General features: G+C 40.1%; 1 protein-coding gene across 1 annotated transcript in view; it reads right to left on the bottom strand.

Moving 5' to 3' along the window:
• Positions 1-3,021: 3,021 nt before the first annotated feature.
• Positions 3,022-18,355, bottom strand: part of LOC119246213 (amine oxidase [flavin-containing] A) — a 65,706-nt gene continuing 50,372 nt past the window's right edge. Inside the window, exons 10-15 of the mRNA XM_037512501.2 lie at positions 14,543-14,596; positions 10,383-10,440; positions 9,114-9,211; positions 6,314-6,425; positions 6,067-6,129; positions 3,022-5,870 (exon numbers count right to left, since the gene is read on the bottom strand). Coding sequence (XP_037368398.1) covers positions 5,724-5,870; positions 6,067-6,129; positions 6,314-6,425; positions 9,114-9,211; positions 10,383-10,440; positions 14,543-14,596 — 532 coding nt within the window. The 3' untranslated portion in view covers positions 3,022-5,723. The remainder of the gene's footprint in view (positions 5,871-6,066; positions 6,130-6,313; positions 6,426-9,113; positions 9,212-10,382; positions 10,441-14,542; positions 14,597-18,355) is intronic.

Genomic DNA, 18,355 nt, shown 5'->3' on the forward strand with positions numbered 1-18,355 from the left:
GACAGAGAAACCAAACAAAAGGTCAGACAAACTTTACAAACAACGCTTGAAAGCTGACCACTGATCTTTGGCTTTCAGAGGGAAAGGGGACGGGAGAGGCATGAAAGCAATGGACTGTGGTGGAGGGCTATGGTGCTTCGGCAGTAGGAGAGCTGCAGTGACTACACAAGGGAGCAGGAAATCCTAGACTGTCAAAACACTAGCAAGGATGTAAAATAATGGCACTTCAATAACAATAATTTTTTTTTAAGATTTTTTTATTCATTCATACAAGCACTGGGGTACAGGCCAGAGGCACGAGAGGGTGAGAGAATCCACCAGAGACAGCAGGGAGCAGAACAGGCAGAAGGACCAAAATACACTGTGGAGGGGAGCAGCGGGCCAGACAGGAGAGGTCTGCTGAGCCATGTGGGAATCTCTCTGGTCAGCCGGTAATCGAACCGGCGCCACAGAGGCTGCGGACAGCTCCACAGCGCTGTACTCAACCCGCTGCACCACCGGGGAGGCCCAACAATAATTTTTTTATTGTCAGCTTTTATTGTTTGAACAGACTTACTCATTTTTACTCTTCTGTAGATATTCAAATGTACATAATTGTATACTTATTTGTATTAAAATTATTTGAATTTTGCTGGTGAATAACAGCTAATATTGAGTGCTTGCTTTGCTAAGCCCTTCCCTACATTATCTTACTTTTCCCATCAACTCTATAAGGAAGGTATCTGAGTCCCAGCATGGTTTCCCAGAGGCAGGTATAGGGTAAATGACACAAAGTGGGGCCTCCCCTGGTGGCGCAGCGGTTGAGCGCTGGGCTGCGAAGCTGCCCGCAGCCTCTGTAGTGCCGGTTCAGTCCCGGCTGGCGAAGGTCCCACATGGCGCGCAGACCTCTCCTGCTGCGCGTGCTGCTCCCCTCAGCAGTGTATTTCGTCAGTCTGCCTGTTCTGTTCTCCGCTCTGGCTCTGGTGAATTCTCTCACCCTCCCACACTTCTGACTGTACCCAGTGCTTGTATAAATAAATAAATCTTCAAAAAAAAAAAAATGACACAAAGTGCAGGGGTGCCCTACTCTCTTTGGTGGGTACCAACTCGTCAAGAATCACATCGTATTGCTCTTCAAATAGCCTCCTCCCATTTCCTTTGTCTTTTGCTGGCTCCAGCACTGCCCGAGCATTCACCCACACCACTCCACTCCATTTTACCCATGGCTCTCTCCGTGGTTCTTAGAAAGTATGAGACTCATTAAAGGAAAACTACATTCCCATTGATATGTAACTATAGTGTACATAATTCTCTTATATGGTTACATGTGCCTTGAACCACTTTGAAGGCTCTCCAAGTTCCCTCACAACTTTTTCACATAAGGCCCCAAATCTTCCTTTAGAAACCTGGCTCCAGGCTAAGACAGATAGTTCATACCGGCTGTCATTGTGAGACCTGCCTTGGAACTGTAAAGAGTACAGCTCATAAATGTATTTATCCCCTTTGAAATTTCTATTAGTGAACCGGCAGAGGGGGTTACTTTGTTGAGACAGAGGTTGAACTATTTCCAGAGTTTCCTCTAATTCTGCTTTTTTCTGCAGAAATATACTATTCACAATAGCCAAGACATGGAAACAACCTGAGTGCCCATTGACAGATGAGTGGATTCAGATGTGATACACAAACACTATAAGACATAACTCACCTATAAAAAATGTAAATCTTGCCATTTGTGTCAACATGGATAGAACTTTAGATGATTCTGCTAAGTGAAGTCAGAAAGAGAAGACAAATATCATTATGATTTCACTCACATATGGAATAAAAAGGAAAAAGCAAATGAAAAAAACAAAACAAAACAAAACAAACACAAACCCTTGGAATCTGACAAGAAAATGGTGACTACCAGAGCGGTATGGAAGGGAGGCAAGAGGAATGGGTGGAAAGGGGTGATTAGATAGTGGAACATAGTTAACCAGCATTTTAGTGGTGGCTGTGATATGTTATATATGTTTATGGGGGTGTGAAGGCTGTACTCCTGAAACATATTGTAAATAATGGTATCTCACAAAAAAAATTAAACAATAGCACTGAAATACAATCTGATAAAGGCAGTTCCCTTACCTAACAGGGATAGGTTCACAAAGTTGTTACAGTCTATCTATAAAACCAAAGTTCAAGCCCATGGTATCTTTTATAGTACAAAGGGCAACTCTATAGAATAAAGTGCGTACCCCTTCCTGAACCCCACAAGTGCTAGAAATGTAAATTTATCTCAGTTCACTGCTTAGTTCCTCAAGAGGAATTGTCCTTGGACCCGCCTCAGCGAGGGAACACCACCTTCCAGGGGATTACTGATGAAGGGACACAGAAGGCCTTCCACCCTCCTTTCCTCAGTCGGAGGTAATTTAATTCAGAAGGGCCTTCCCAGCAATCCGCTCAGGATTTGCCAAGGCTTCATTTGCAATTGCTTTGCGGGTCAACTCCTGCCCCATCCTGCTTTCTCCACACCCTTAGGTGTATTACCTGAGAGCTGTGCCCAACAAACTTTCTGCCATGACTCTGCATGTCGGTCTAATTCCAGGGAAACCAACCTCAGATAAGGAATGAACCAAGACACAGAAAAGCTGAGCGACTCTCCCTTGTCACACTAACAGGCAGAATGTCAGCAACTAATGCTTCAATCACATAATGCTGCCATGAAAAAAATCTTAGACATCACCAAGTGCAACCCACCCTTTTCCAGATGAGTCTGAGAGACAGAGAACCAAAGTGATTTGCTCAGGGTACCATAAAGCCTATCAGGTGAGAAAGTTTCTATTAGATTCCACGTCTTCTGTGGCCAGATGACAAAATTCTAGCATTAGTCAGTTCTCAGGAAACCTTGATGAATCATGAGCGTCAACCCAAACAATGAAAATATCAAGTGGCTTTTTAAGTCCATCCTCCATGGATGGATGGACCCCTCCTTGGGATCGCCTGCTATAAGAAGCCAATTAACCTTCAAACCATCAACCAAATAGAGAAGCCAGGTCTGAATCGAGGTTGGCAGTGCACTTTATTAACAAACAAAACAGTACCATACAGACAAAACCATACTTCTGTGGCAACACACACACATATGCGTATTCCCACATGTAGCACTGGGCATGTTTCAAATAAAACATTAGGACCAAGTTCACAATCAAACTGAACATAGTTCACAATCAGACATTTTTTTCTTCAGTGTTGTACAAGTCCTTACTTAACAGTTTTGACAACAACATTCACATTTAAAATCTAAGTCTCCACCTTCTATGGAGTGAGGCCAACTCAGCCTTCCAAAATTGTGAAGTGATTCAGGCTCTATCCGCTGCTTAAACTGATTTGATGATGATGGTATTAGACAACCTCACACATGGTGGGAGTCCTCTGCTCGTTTCATTTCTAGGCATATCTGTACTGGCATTCATTTTGATAATCTATAGCTTAACAGGGCTAATCTAACTTGGATAAATTAATTGGCTTCCTGAAAAGTTTAAGAAGGTAAATTGCATACTCAGGAGCCCTTCAACCATCAAGACTTAGTGAGATATGCATTAGTGTTAAAACTGTTGTCAGTTAAGAAGTTAAATCAGTATTTCCCAAAAGGTGTGTCAGAACTGAGTTAATCAGTAAATGAACAGAAACAACTGAAATAGATCAGGGATGTGATTTCTCAAAGCAGTTTGCTATATAATAAGCAGAAATTCCTTATGGACTGGCGCATATTCAAAGAAATTAATAAAACCCCTAAGTTAGCTAAAGTACTTTTCAATTGCGAGATAAAGAGTGGCAGAAAAGTTCTCTCTTAGGTAGGTAAAACTTTGGAATACCTTTAGTCCTCACATAAAGATTCAATGACTTAATTTTGAATTTACGATAGAGTTAGTTATATAATAAAATTGGGTTGGTTTTTTTCTGACAATTTTTAACTCCCATTATATAAAAAATAGGAGATTAAGAAGTCTTAGGAAATAATAGAGATAACAAGAATATGAAATAAAAAACTGAATGCAGGAGAAGACAGGAAAAGCATTAGACTTACCACCTACAAAACAATTAAGCAACATTTACTATAGGGGAAAACACAATGGTGTCACTCCATTATAAAGGTATAAAAAATTGAGACACACAATGATTGGCATGATTAATAAAAAAAGATGAATTTGAATCTAGCTTATTTAACTGTATTGGAAATATGTCCATTACATTTTTTATTTAAAAATTTTGGCACATAAAAGAGCAAGCTTCAGCTCTCCAGAAACTTCATTTAAAATGAAATGTCTTATTCATCAACGATGTGGGATAAGATATGACTGCATATTTAGCACCTGTGTGCCCAAATCTGCTGAATCTTTTCAATTGCTTTATTTGATCACAAATGTATTGAATATCCCAGACATTTATATTAAAGAGAAGCATTTTATGTTTGAAATCTTTGGAATGGACTTTTAAAAATCTGACAGCTTTCAAATAGGAAAGATGAGAGGTAGGCCCCGTTCTGGGCCCATGTCACTCCTAAGATAGAGAATTTAGCCTTCATATATAAAAACATGTTTCATGTCTTTTATAAAATTTGATAACTAAAGCAAGTTAGGCTACACTAGAGAGTCTGAATTTCCTTTCCTTTCTGCATCTGATCACATCTCAACAAACAGTAATCAGAAATATTATCAAGTGTATTTCAATACTTATTTGAAATTGGCAGGCTAACATTTATTTAAAGGTAAACATGTTGAAGACATATTTAAATGAAAAGATCTGCCTAATTCTACCATAGTTTTAGGAAAAAAGAAAATATATATGCTACTAGGGAATTTCAGACAGCCAGGGTATACCTAAGACAAAGGAAAATACCGCTTATCTGAAATTGGCAGAGATGCTAATATTGGTGATAAGCAGTGATGTCCAGCCACCTTCCAAGAGGAGGAGGAGATAGCCACTGCAGCTGGTCTCATGTGGAGCTGGTCAGGGAGGCCTTTTAAGGGACAGCCCTGCCGCTATTTTACTCTGCTCATCTGGGAAGCTGCACAAAAATCACAGCCCGTCAATTTAAACACTATACCTTGATAAATACTCTCCCCTTTAAGAAGCAAAAGAGGAAAACATAAACAAGCCAGTGCTCAGACTAGATAGATAGCTAGAAATTTCAATGGAATTAGAAGTGGCCGGTCAGGAAATCCTGAGGCAGTGGCCTACTAGATGTTTCCCTACTGGCCTACCTGCATGGCTTTCATTTACTGTTCCCTCATTCAAAGCAGGAGCTGCTCACCCAGAAAGTTGTGAGCCTCTGAGCTCTAGACCTACACTTCAAAATTTCCGAAGGACTTAAAAGGACACACAAGCTGGGTCTTAACTACTCAACTTCTACAGAGAGAAAGATAAATGCTTCATTTCTGTTATCACCAGGCATTTGGTGTTAAAGGGGAGAAACACAGGACACAAAAAATTCTGCTGATACACACTTCAACTTTAGCTTCTTGAAATTAAGAAGTCAGTCGTAAGGTTTATTCCACCAGTCAGCACAAGTTAGTTACACAATTAGCAATATGGAAATTGATCTAATGAGGTGAGTCTTCAGGTTATTTTTACATTAGCAGTGACTGAGACTAAACTGAAGGGTTAGTCTGTGACTTAAAGATGATCCAAGGACACAGACTTTGTCAAGATTTTCTTTTTGATGGTGTCAGAAAAGAGTAAGCGAAAAGCATAAGCATGAAGCTTCAGGATCGTGTCAGTAGCCTGAATTTGTATAGCACAAGCCAGAGGGCAGTTACTGATGTTGAAAATCCAATGAGCTTCAGGAGGCCTGGCACTGAAGGAAGATTCCTCTCCCAGAAGGTGTGAGTGATTTCCATGGATGGAACATCCTAGATGGATAAACAGAGATCATTAGCAGAAACCTCTTGCACTGACAAAGAGGGGCAAACCATATCTGTAAAATCAATGCACTGACATGCCCTGGAGCGTGGCACCTATAATTACAACAGAGGCTAGAAGATGAGAGAGGAGTTTTACATGCAGTTAGCTACTGGTCTATGGATGTCATGGACCCACCAAATGTACCTGTGATTCGGGCTCTTGGATCCAGATGTCTTTCTTTGCTACTTTCCCCAAAGCATTCAAGACCTGGAAGGAAAAGTCACGGTATTATGAAATGAAGTGTAGTTTTCATGGATTCAAGACCCTGCTGATAACAGATGAGCCTCATGAGTGGGGTGAAGGGCAAAGAAGTGATATATACAGATTTACCAGTGTCCAGATCTAGAAAGACCAGATGCCAGACTCAGAGTGAGACAGCTCCTTCCTTTACCTCTCTAGCCGCCCGTTCTCCAGCTTCTACGGCTCCATCCATGTAACCACTCCAGTGTGTTGCAGTCTCTGTACCGGCGAAGAAAATCCTACCTACTGGTTGTCGGATCACCCTTGAAGGGAACACAACAGACACATACAGTTACTTGGGAAGGCGCTGCAAGTAAATGAGCCAATCCTTGTTCCTCATTTACCCAACAGCAGATCAGGAAACTCAACTCCTTTCAAAAACACCCATGTAACTCAGTCAAAGGAGAAAGAAAGGTCCCTCCTTGTTTCCTATGCCTGCACCCAAGGATATGAACTTTCAAGCCAGAGAGACTCAGACTGTCAGATCATCAATCACTAAAAGTGATGCTGACCTTTCCAAGCTAGCCAGAATGGCATATAAATCCACAATCAGATATATTTGCTGTGTATTAACTATTTGCAGTCAATTCTGCTCTCTACACTGTTTTCCAAGCAGTGTATTCCTTGTAAGATCACATCTAACCAGACACCAGGGATGCAGGCACTCCAAAGGTATCAGGAGGAACCACATTGGTGAGTGAGAAGATGGGGAGAGTAACTGACTTCTAGCAAAGGAGAGACCCAAATGATTATATGTCTGTCTCTTTAAAAAAACAACCTCTCCTACACTGCTGGTGGGAGTGCAAACTGGTCCAACCACTATGGAAAGCTCTGTGGAGGTCCTCAACCTACTAAAAATGGAGCTACCATATAACCCAACAATTCCACCCCTAGGAATCTACCCAAAGGACACAAAAACATTAATTCAAAGAGATACCTGCACCCCTATGTTTATTGCAGCACTATTTATAGTAGGTGAGATATGGAAACAACGCAAATGCCCAAAAACAGATGACTGGATCAAGAAGATATGGTACATATACACAATGGAACACTACTCAGCAATCAAAAAAGATAAATTCACTCCATTCCCAGCAGCATGGATGGAGCTAGAAGGGATCATGTTCAGTGAAATAAGTCAGAAGGAAAAAGAAAATATTGAATGGTTTCACTTATAAAAAGAATACAAGGGAACCAAATAAGGGATCAGGAAAAAAGTAACAACAACAATAATAATAATAATAAAACAAAACTAGCAGGCAACCATAAATCAGAGACATTCTGAGAGGGAGGGGGAGGGACGGGGATCAAAACAGGGGAGAGGAGCACAAGGGGCTAGGGTGATGGTCCATGGGTGAACTGTTGGTGGGAATTTTATGGGAAATACATAATGATGTAAAAGATATAAAAAAATAAATTATAAAAAAAATTAGAAGCAACCTCTGTACAGTCTTCTATGAAATTACCTGGAGATTGGCTGAGGGCAGGTAAAATGGCTCTCCTCTTTCAAAGAGGTCTTGATAAAGAGAACCCAGGAAGGCTGGGCTGAAAGAGCAATTCCAAGCTTCCCCTGCCTCATCTGTACCACTTTTATGAAATCTCCCGAGCTGGAACATCTCCACCTCATAGGCCTTCGCCTCAACCCAACATTACCTTTTTCCAATTCAGCAATCTTTGACTTCATCTATTCCTGATCCTCGCCCCATCCTCTAGACTTCTACTCTGATTCCAGAACAACTCCAGTCAATTAATCCTGCTATCACTAACAAAGACTATTTGATTCAATTAAGAAAAATCAACCAAAAGACAAAGTTCATGTAAGGAAAGGTTTACCAAACCCTCCTTCCTTCTCCATAGACAAATATGATCGTGAGTTAATTCTCTAGTACTATTCCTCCAGAAACCTGATGAAGGTATAATACCATCCAAGTTACCAAGAATCACCACTTATCCTAAATAAGCTTCCCCCAAACCCCACATTGGCACCTGGGCAGGAACAACTGCATATGAATTGTAAATGCCTAGTGGGAGGCTATCACTTTGGACTTCCCTGAGTGTGGCACCTCTTGGACTGGGCATGTCTCTCATAAGGACCCTAGACACTGTGACTATGAGGCTTTTATACGAGACAATGGCTCCCATAAGGCATGGGACTTTTAAGCCAAGGTGGACTCCCTGACCCTTTGTGGAGATAACCTCTTCACACCTGAACAGTATGCAGTGGAGACATCCCTTGGAGGACACCACGACTTACAGAATTCTCACATGTATTGCTGACATCTGAAATCCCCAGCAGTATTCTGTTATTGTTCTATGTGCTGACAGATACTGTTCTATGTACCAACACAAACACATCTACAGATATCCAAAAATATATAATCTGACTCTCCGTGTCATTAGAAACAGGAATAGTGTCTGGGCCTCCCCGGTGGCGCAGCGGTTGAGCACTGGGTTGCGAAGCTGCCCGCAGCCTCTGCGGCACCGGTTCGATCCCCGGCTGCTCCCCGGCCACCAGAGGAGGGTCCCACATGGCACGCAGACCTCTCCTGCCACCCGCTGCTCCCCTCAGCAGTGTACTTCGGTCCTTCTGCCTGCTCTGCTCCCGCTCTAGCTCTGGTGAATTCTCTCACCCTCCCGCGCTTCTGACTGTACCCAGTGCATGTACAAATAAACAAAACAAACAAACAAACAAACAAATAAATAAATAAAATACATGCCTCTTTAAAAAAAAAAAAAGAAACAGGAATAGTGTCTACTATTTCTAAAATTCTATTGGCACAGGTGGTTTGGTAAGGGGTGCGTGAAACATGTGCCATATGGAGGAGTAAAAATGTAACCCCAAAGTTATATAGACATGTAAACAACTGACAAATTAAATAAGTAAAATTCTAAACAACTACTCTAAGTTTGGTGCATGTCTTGCATTAACTGGTGCGGGGTCTGGTGAGTACCTTCCATATTGAGTCATGATGCCAGGTGGAAAGTAGGCGGTGTAACAGCCTCCAGAGTACTGCTCCTCACACCAGTTCTTTTCTTCGTAATGTACCGGCTACAGTCAGAGGAAAGAAAAAGTTATAAAGAAAGCTTAAATGCTGCTAGTCAACAATGAAGTTTTGTGTTTAACACAAAGTTTACATTAAGGAAAAAGATGGCCCTGTTTTTCTAGCTAATGGGAAACATGACAGCAGCAAGTGATTCATGGCCTTTGTGAGGCACCAAGTAACAAAACATGTACGGCAACCCTACCAACAGCTGGAATTGTGGAGACATGATGTATTTAACTGGAAGAGAAGGCATCTTCACCCAGAGTCTGTATCTTTAGAGTTAAGGTTTCAGGAAACCCCATCAACAATCAGGTTCTGGAAAGGTCTGCTCAAATTTCTGGATTCTCTAAATAGCAAATTTATTTCCTTATCTATAGAGGCATTTCTGCTGAGTAAAGAGTAGAAGGGAGGAGCTATAAGCACAGTGTGTAAGAAAAGCTTTTTTCCAAACCACTCTCTAAGCTGTAGAACTGAATGATGGAAATCCTAAGAAGGAACATTAAGATGAAAAATGTTCCTCCCAAGGGTCATGAGAGAACATACTTTGATTTCCTTAACACATTATGCAAATTTATTATTTGAACAGTTCAGAAATAAATCCCCAGAAGAGCCCCCAGCTATGTGGTAGGTTCTTTAGAAAGAATTTTATTCTCATCATCTCTTTCAGTGGTTGATTGAAAGCACTGAAAATCCTAAATGAGCTGTGAATTAAGTCTACAAATGGAAAAATAAATTATTATGACTTTGACCTGGGCAGAGAGTCCAGATTCAGTCTATCTCATCAAGGATATACTACTGTGCCTTCACCAACAAATGATAACATATCTGGGATTTTATTTCATAGCATTCAGTTGACATTGACAGGAGGGCAGAACCTCTGTTCTGGAAAATGATCTCAACCGCCCTGGAGACAAAACCTGTAGCTCCAGGCTCTGATTACAAGCAGCTGCTAGTTAGCCAGGGAACATTTAAATAGCCCAAGGAACCATGCATCAGAAATTACATGCAACTGACAGCAGCTTTTAATGGCCTTTGGTCACTGAAGTTAATCCTTCAGTGAGCACATCCCTTTGCACTCTCTCTTTAGAAGACCGTCAGGAAACCATAATCTGCTTTGCTTTACCACTGGGAACAAACAGAGCAGAACCTGGTAGGGATTAAAGCTGAGTTTCTCACATGTAAAGCTTCTTGAGATCCCAACACTTTGGCGTAGAGCTCACAGATCTTCCTCTTCCTATTAAAAAAACAAACAAACAAAAAAAAACCAAAACCAAAGAAATGTTAAGGAAGTAATGATTGGTAAGTATAGACCAAAAGCAGTAAGTGCTGGGGGTCTCTTGTCAAAATTATCCAGATTTTTTAAAAAATTAACTTTCTTTAATTTAACGAAGGACCATTGTTTTACATCCTTGCTAGTATGTTGACAGTGTTACATTTCTCCTTCTCGGGTGTGGTCACCATTGCTTTCCCATCACCAAAATAGACCTCCACCATAGCCCATGGTGTGCTTCCCATCCCCCTCTAGATGCTTCAGGTCTGTGGTCAGCTTTCAAGGGTTAGTTTTAAAGTTTGGCTTTGTCTGACTCTTTGTCCAGTTTCTCTATATTCCACTTAAAAATGACACTATCCATGAACCATATTTATTTATTAAGGAAAAATTAAAATTAAAATCCTTTTGCAACTACCAAAAATGAACAGTCCCACAAATCTTTGCCCCCTGATTAACTCAGTCTCAGTATGTCAATTGATTTGAAGAGTCAAAGGACATTTCCTTCTTTTTAACATTTTTGTCTACCAGAATAGCACCTGAGAACTAGTTGAGGTTAAAATGGGGGAAATGAGATTAAAGTCAATCAGTTTTAGGAATTGATTCTAAATCACTTTTCTGCAATATGTAGAATTCTAAAATAATCCTTTTTATAAGTTTATAGTACATATAATGGGGTTTTTAAACTATCTTACTTTGTTTTTAAAGATCACCAAATATATTAAAAGATCAGCAAATATATAAAGCTCATTTAATCTTTTAAGCATAACATAAAATATGCTACAGCAGGAAAGGCTTATGGTCATTCCAGTCTAATAATCTGCACTTGACAGAATATTCTGTGGACACAGTACTCAAAAGGCAGCTGGCATGATGTACACTGTGATATTACATCAGTCTTTGGTTACCCTCATAATTTATTACACAAATGACTAACACAGAACATGGCATGTATTATGTCCTAAAAATCAGTGGCTTAATTTATCTAAGCATTTCTTCAAACAGATACATTTTAAACTCACAAGCACTTCTGGTGAAATTTGAAAGTTCTAATTTACTAAAATCAACTGTTTAGAAATTAATAGTTTTATTTCAGGATTTGTTTGACAAGATTCACACTAACCAGTTACATACATACTTTTGGTATTTACTTTCTCTAGTCTTTATGTAGTTTGGACATTAAAAATGCTCCAAAATATTTGCTACAGGCTAACAAGCAACTGGAAAATTTTTGCTGAAAATGTGGCAAAGAATTTAATTCAAATGCATAAAACAAGCATTAAAAGGTAAAAAGAGGGCCTCCCCTGGTGGTGCAGCAGTTGAGCGCTGGGCTGCGAAGCTGCCCACAGCCTCTGCAGTGCTGGTTCGATCCCTGGCCGCCAAGGAGGGTCCCACATGGTGCAATAGACCTCTCCTGCCGCGCCCGCTGCTCCCCTCAGCAGTGTTTCATCGGTCTGCCTGTTCTGTTCCCCACTCTGGCTCTGGTGAATTCTCTCACCCTCCCACGCTTCTGACTATACCCAATGCTTGTATAAATAAATAAATAAATCTTTTTTTAAAAAAAATGGTAAAAAGAAAAACGGCCAAAATGTGTGTGTGGGGGTTGGGGCGGAGAGAAGTTTTATACTTAATAGTAATAAAAGAAACAGATTTTAAAAGATACTGTTTTATGCTGCCAATTACATAAGAAAATATTTTTATTATGTCTCTCAAAAATGTAGGACAAAATGTAACCTTACAGATTTATCTAGATGCTCACACTTATACTAATTATATAATTCCCAGAACTCCCATATAATGGGTACACAGTGTTAAGTAAGGAGAAGGAGGTGGGATTGTTGCTTACTGCCACCATTTTACCATGAGAAGTTATAAAGGAGGGACAAATACCACTCCTGAGATGATATCACACAGTAGGTGGCTATCTTAAAGTCATCTAACTCCAGTACAGACAGGAAAAGTTGGGGTTCCTCCAAGGGGCTGTTCAATAATCATAAAGGAATAGAAGAACTGGAAGATGTCTCAAGACAACCATCTGTCTGTGTTTCTCTCTGTAATGCAAGCCACTCATTTCAAAGATGAGGAAGCTGAGGATCAGCATGCTGAAGAGACTTGTTCAACATCATCCAGCAATTAATGGCAGGGCCAAGGTTCTAATCTCCTGAGCATCCCATCTGTAGGTGCCCTATAAATATTTGTTGAATCAAATCCATCCTCAGGCTAGGATGGCACCCTCTCTCCTACTCTATGATGAGATGACCGATTCTTACCTACTTCACACAAATGTTATAAGGAATAGTCACTATATTTAATATTAGTAGATGAGCTAAGGACAAGTTTATGCAAATAAAACAGGAAATTATTTCCCCCTTTCTTTCCTCCCATTAAAATTAAGGTTTTGTGGTAAAGGTATATAACACAAGAAAGCTGATTAATTCATTAGGTCACTGTAAATCATCTTGTATTTGAATTTGTTTACTGGTTTCTAAATCTGGCTACTCATCATAATCATTTCAAAAGCTTGTTTAAAAAATAGAAATACTTAGGTCCTACCCTTTACCTACTGAATCATAATCTACTGACCTCAGAAAAAAATATATTTTCTAAATATTGTTTGAACGATTTTAATAGAGTTGATTCTGGAAATCAATGCTCCAGTTAATGATATATTTCTGCCTCATCAAAACTTTCATTAAGTTCAGCCAGCATGTACAATCATAACCACATGTCTACATTCAAGCTGTTATTTATTTTCCTATTTAATAAGGAGGGAAAGCAGGAAATCCAAAAGAAAATATCAAATTTAGTGAGGTGTAATAAAAAAAAAATGTATGTTAGATGCTACTCCTGACTTTGTCACAAGCTAGGTGTGGAGCCTCAGATTATCATTCCCTGTCACTGGATCCCAAATTCTTCATGTATGGTGGGTATTAAAATAGCTCCCTTCCTGATACCAAATCTCATGGTTGCTCAAATAAAAAAAAAAATGCCATGTGAATATGGGAACTCATTCTGCGGCCTTTTTTGACTTCCAAAGTCATCAAAGTAGCACTCAGTGCAAGGACTACTTAGTGGATTTAATGTTTAATTTTAAAATCAAATTCAAAGAAAATTAATATTTGTGTGTGTATTGGTCGTCTTCAATAGTTAATAAAGGATTTAGGGCAACCATAAAGAATGGAAAGCCCAGAAATTCCCAAGGCAGTTTCCCAACAGTTAAAATGACTATTTCCAGGTAAGAGTTCCAGTTAAGATTTTTTTAATTGCATTATTTTTGTTGAGGTAACTTTTGTTTGCAACACTATATGATTGGGTATACACACGCACACCTCTTTAGATGTTATGTTACTACACCACAATCACCACCAAAACACCTATAGTCCTCCACCATAGGCTACTGGGTCCCGCCACCCCTTTGATCCCACCTCCCACCCTCTCCCTCTGGTAGCCTAAATTCTGAAGTCAGATTTCTATATGAACAAAAGATTCCAAGGCAAAACAAAATAAAACAAATATAACAAGTCAGAAAGAGAGAAATGGAAACAGAAAGGGGAGGGGGAAACCACTGCCCTATATAACTGTTTTATACAAAGAAGCTCTTGGGTGAAAAGAGTATCACAGTTGTGGCCTAGATAATCAGTGGGGAATACTTTTATGTATGCAAGTTGCAACTGGTTACAAAATCTGTATTTATGGAATTGATCTTCAAAAGACACACATGTCAGAAAACCTTGGAAAGGTGATAATGGCATTGCAAAGTGATGGGGACTCAGGCCTCTAAGGTCAGAACTAATTTTTTCTAAGATTTTTCTCCATCCATCTTACAAGAAACCCTATCTTTCAACCACTGTAAAATTAACACAGGTACACAGGTATGTAAAATTACATTAATATATGCTCAATAGCAACAACAGAGTCAAGAGAACTATTGCAAAATACAAAAAGGTTGATTTGTTGGGACTTTGAGAATATAGAGAATTATTGGGTTTTTCATAATGTGTTATACTGCTGTTAGTGCAACAAGCACAATATAAAGTGAACTGTTTGTGTTTCAGATGTAAATTCCTACCTTATTTCTTTATGGAGCTTGGAGAGACGGACGGCTTTTCGGGCAAGAATGAAGCTGGAAAGAGAGATTACATAAGAACAATCAGATTACAGCTGTTTATATTAAGAATTTGCCCCTTTTTTATTTTATGTATTTTTTACATCATTCTTCACTTTTGTACAATGTGTGTTTTTTTCCTCTCAGATGTAGTCCCTGTGAAATTCCCACCACTCATTCACCCGTGCAGCATCACCATAGTCCCTTGTGCACTTCCTGCCCTTGTGCTGATCCTTCTCCTTCCTCCTACCCTGCAGAATGTCTCTGATATAGTTGCCTGTTGATTTTTTTTATTATTTTTTTCCTGATCCCTTATTTGGTTGCCCTACATTCTTCCTATAAGAATTTGCCCCTTTTTGAAGGGCTTTTGTCTCTACCTACTCAGTATAAATGAGCTCTCCCACATCCTCCGAGTAAGTCCCTCTACTAGAGCAAATGCCCCTGCTTCTGTGTCTAAAATCCCTTATGACGATGTGGGCTTTTAAATGGCAGGTCACCTCCAACTCAATATTTTGCCCCTATCATTTAGTACAGTTCTTGCTTACAATAAGAAATCAAGTGTTTAAATCCAGACAAGAAATGGGCTAAAGAACTTAAAAGACATTTCTCGAAAGAGGAAATGCAAATGGCCAACAGGCATATGAAAAAATGTTCAACATCCCTTATCATCAGGGAAATGAAAATTAAAATGAAAATTAAAAATGAAAATTAAAACCACTTTACACCAATAAGAATGGCACATATCAGGCCTCCTCGGTGGTGCAGCTGTTGAGCACTGGGCTGCGAAGCTGCCCGCAGCCTCTGCAGTGCCGGTTCAATCCCTGGCCGCTGGCGAGGGTCCCACATGGTGTACAGACCTCTCCTGCCACCGTCTGCCTGTTCTGCTGCCCGCTCTGGTGAATTCTCTCACCCTCCCGCACTTCTGACTATACCCAGTGCTTGTATAAATAAAGAAATCTTTAAAAAAAAAAAAAAGAATGGCACATATCAAAAAAAACAAGCACCAACATATGTTGGTGAGGATGTGGTGAAAAAGGAACTCTACTGAATTACTGGTGGTAGTGCAGACTGGTCCAACCACTATGGAAAGCTGTCTGGAGGTTCCTCAGTCCACTAAAAATGGAGCTACCATACAGCCCAGCAATTCCACTACTAGGGATCTACCCAAAGGACACAAAAACAGTGATTCAAAAGAACACCTGTACTCCTATGTTTATTGCAGCACTAATAGGTAAAACCTGGAAACAACCCAAATGCCCAAAAATAGATGACTGGATCAAGAAGATGTGGCATATATACACAATGGAATATTACTCAGCAATCCAAAAAGATAAACTCATGGCATTTGTAGCAACGTGGATGGAGCTAGAAGGAATTATGCTTGGTGAAATAAGTCAGAAGGAAAAAGAAAAATATCGGATGGTTTCACTTATAGCAGGAATATAGGGGAACCACATAAGACAGCAGTGTAAAAAAATAATAACAACACAAAAAAAAAACAAAACAAAAACAGATGATTATAAATCAGAGACATCCTGCAGAAGAGAAGGAGGGAGAGGGATCAGAGGGAGGGAGGGAGGAGCACAGGGGACTGAGGTGATGGTGCACGGGTGCATTGGTGAAGGAAACTCTATGGGGACTACACCTGAGGGGGAGGGGAGGAAATACTGTTTAAAAATGAACAATGATGGGGGCCTCTCCGGTCGCGCAGCGGGTTGAGCACAGCACCGTGAAGCTGTCCGCAGCCTCTGCAGTGCCGGTTAGATCCCTACTGGCTGGCGAGAATACCACATGGTATTTTGCCTCCTGTCGCGCCCACTGCTCCCCTCAGTAGTGTATTTCTGTCATCTGCCTGTTCTGCTCCCTGCTCTGTCTCTGGTGAATCCTCTCACCCTCCCACGCCTCTGGCCTGTACCCCAGCTCTTGTACAAAAATAAATAAAAAATCTTTTAAAAAAATGAACAATGATGAAAAAAAATTACATAAAAAAAGAAATCAAGTGTTTAAAAGATTAATGTTGTATTAAATTTTCATGCAGTTAATGACTGCTGCCCTGTGCCAATACCTGGTAAAAGCTGGAATAACAAATATTAACAAGTGTCTGTAAAGGTGACCATGGTAGGCCACCCAGGTCACCTTTCAGGATTAAGCCCCATTACCCTGAGCTTATAGGCAAACCATTCCCCATCAACCCCACTCTGTAGCAGAGAACTACCAGGCTCAAGGTCTCCACCTGCCCCAGAATGGCTGGCTCAGAGTTGTGGTGGGTACCAAGGCCCACCCCATTGCCTCGGTGCTGGACACTGCTGAAGGGCAACCCCATTGCAGAGCTCTCCCAAATGGCCTAGCACTGTCCCCAAATTCAGTAACTCAGTTATAATTCATCAGCTTCCCTTTAGTGAAATATATTCTATTTTTATACTGATGATATTAACTACATATATATTCTAAAGAATTGAATTATAGAAATGAATTCTAGCCTTTTACCCAGGCAGAGGAAGAACAAGTGGTACTTCAGGAATGGTGAGTTCAGGAGAAGCTTTATTACTCATGCATGAGGTCCCAGACCTGGGTCTGAGCACCGGTTTAAAGACCAAGGGTTCCTTTTATACACAACAGTGTCCATATCTGTTACATTGATAGCATCGTTTTTCAGCAGGCACAGCTATTGCTGCAAAGTCCCCAGAAAAAGGGGGGAAGGCAAGGGGGAAAGGTGCAGGCATTGGGGGATGGCCTTGGAGAGACAGACCAGCTGGTTGGCTGCCCGATCTTGTAGATAAGAGTGCTGAGGCCCTGGCCATGAATCTTGAAAGGGAAGGAGCTGTAAGTAAGCAAACTTGTTGATTATGCCTGCATTGGAGTGTTCATTGCACCTGGGCTCGAAGTTCTGCTGGAATCTTTATTATATTCATTTGCTCAATAATATATTTTCACTTCAGAATTGTGACATGAAGCCCTTAGTTATTACTATCATTAGAAAGCTTTTCAAAATCCAAATGAGCTAAATGATAATGAAATTATTTCTCCATTTAAAAAAAATTAAATCATATTCTTTTATTCTACACCAAAAGACAAGTAGATCAGGACTGAAAATGCAAGGGCTGAAAACAGGCATGTCATCCTCTCCCCTATTCCAAAAATAAAATGTTCCTTAAACTTGATTGGCAATTTCTTTAGGGCTGTTATTTGAGATCATTCTGAGAAGTGATGAATTTGTGTTAATCTAGAGAACAGCATTTCAGAGGAAGCTGTGGACTGTTTAAGAAATTTGAGCTACTGAACTTTATGGGACAGTGTCATAATTTTGCTTGATGTTATGGCTTGCTAGTAAAGGCTTTAGTTAAATTTTAGGTTTAAGCACAAATCAAACATTTTAGACTTATGCAGTATTTCAATGAAAATTATGAATAGCTGATGAAATATTAAATGATTTATCTGAAAACCGTTTTAGATCTTGGGTGCTTTTTACATTTCCATTTCCAAGGGCAGTTAGTGTTGGCTGTCTCTGTCAAGTTTCAAGTCATGAATGAAATAAACCTTTATGATCTAATTCTAACCATCTAACTAAAGGACAACCCTCCTTTAACGATTTTACTGAGAAAATTAAACATGCTGGCTTTGGGTTGGGGACAATTGACAGTTCTAAAGTGCAAAGTCCTTTCTAGTTTTCAAAAGGTAGTAGTTATCACACAGTGCTGGGCAATCAACCCCCACCCCCAACTTTCAAGGCATTCCTTGCCCAGAGAAAAGAATAGGGTGGAGACAATATATCTTCAA

The sequence above is a fragment of the Talpa occidentalis genome, unplaced genomic scaffold, assembly GCF_014898055.3.
Source record: "Talpa occidentalis isolate TD23 unplaced genomic scaffold, MPIMG_talOcc4v2.1 talOcc4.15, whole genome shotgun sequence".
NCBI classification, from domain to species: Eukaryota; Metazoa; Chordata; class Mammalia; order Eulipotyphla; family Talpidae; genus Talpa; species Talpa occidentalis.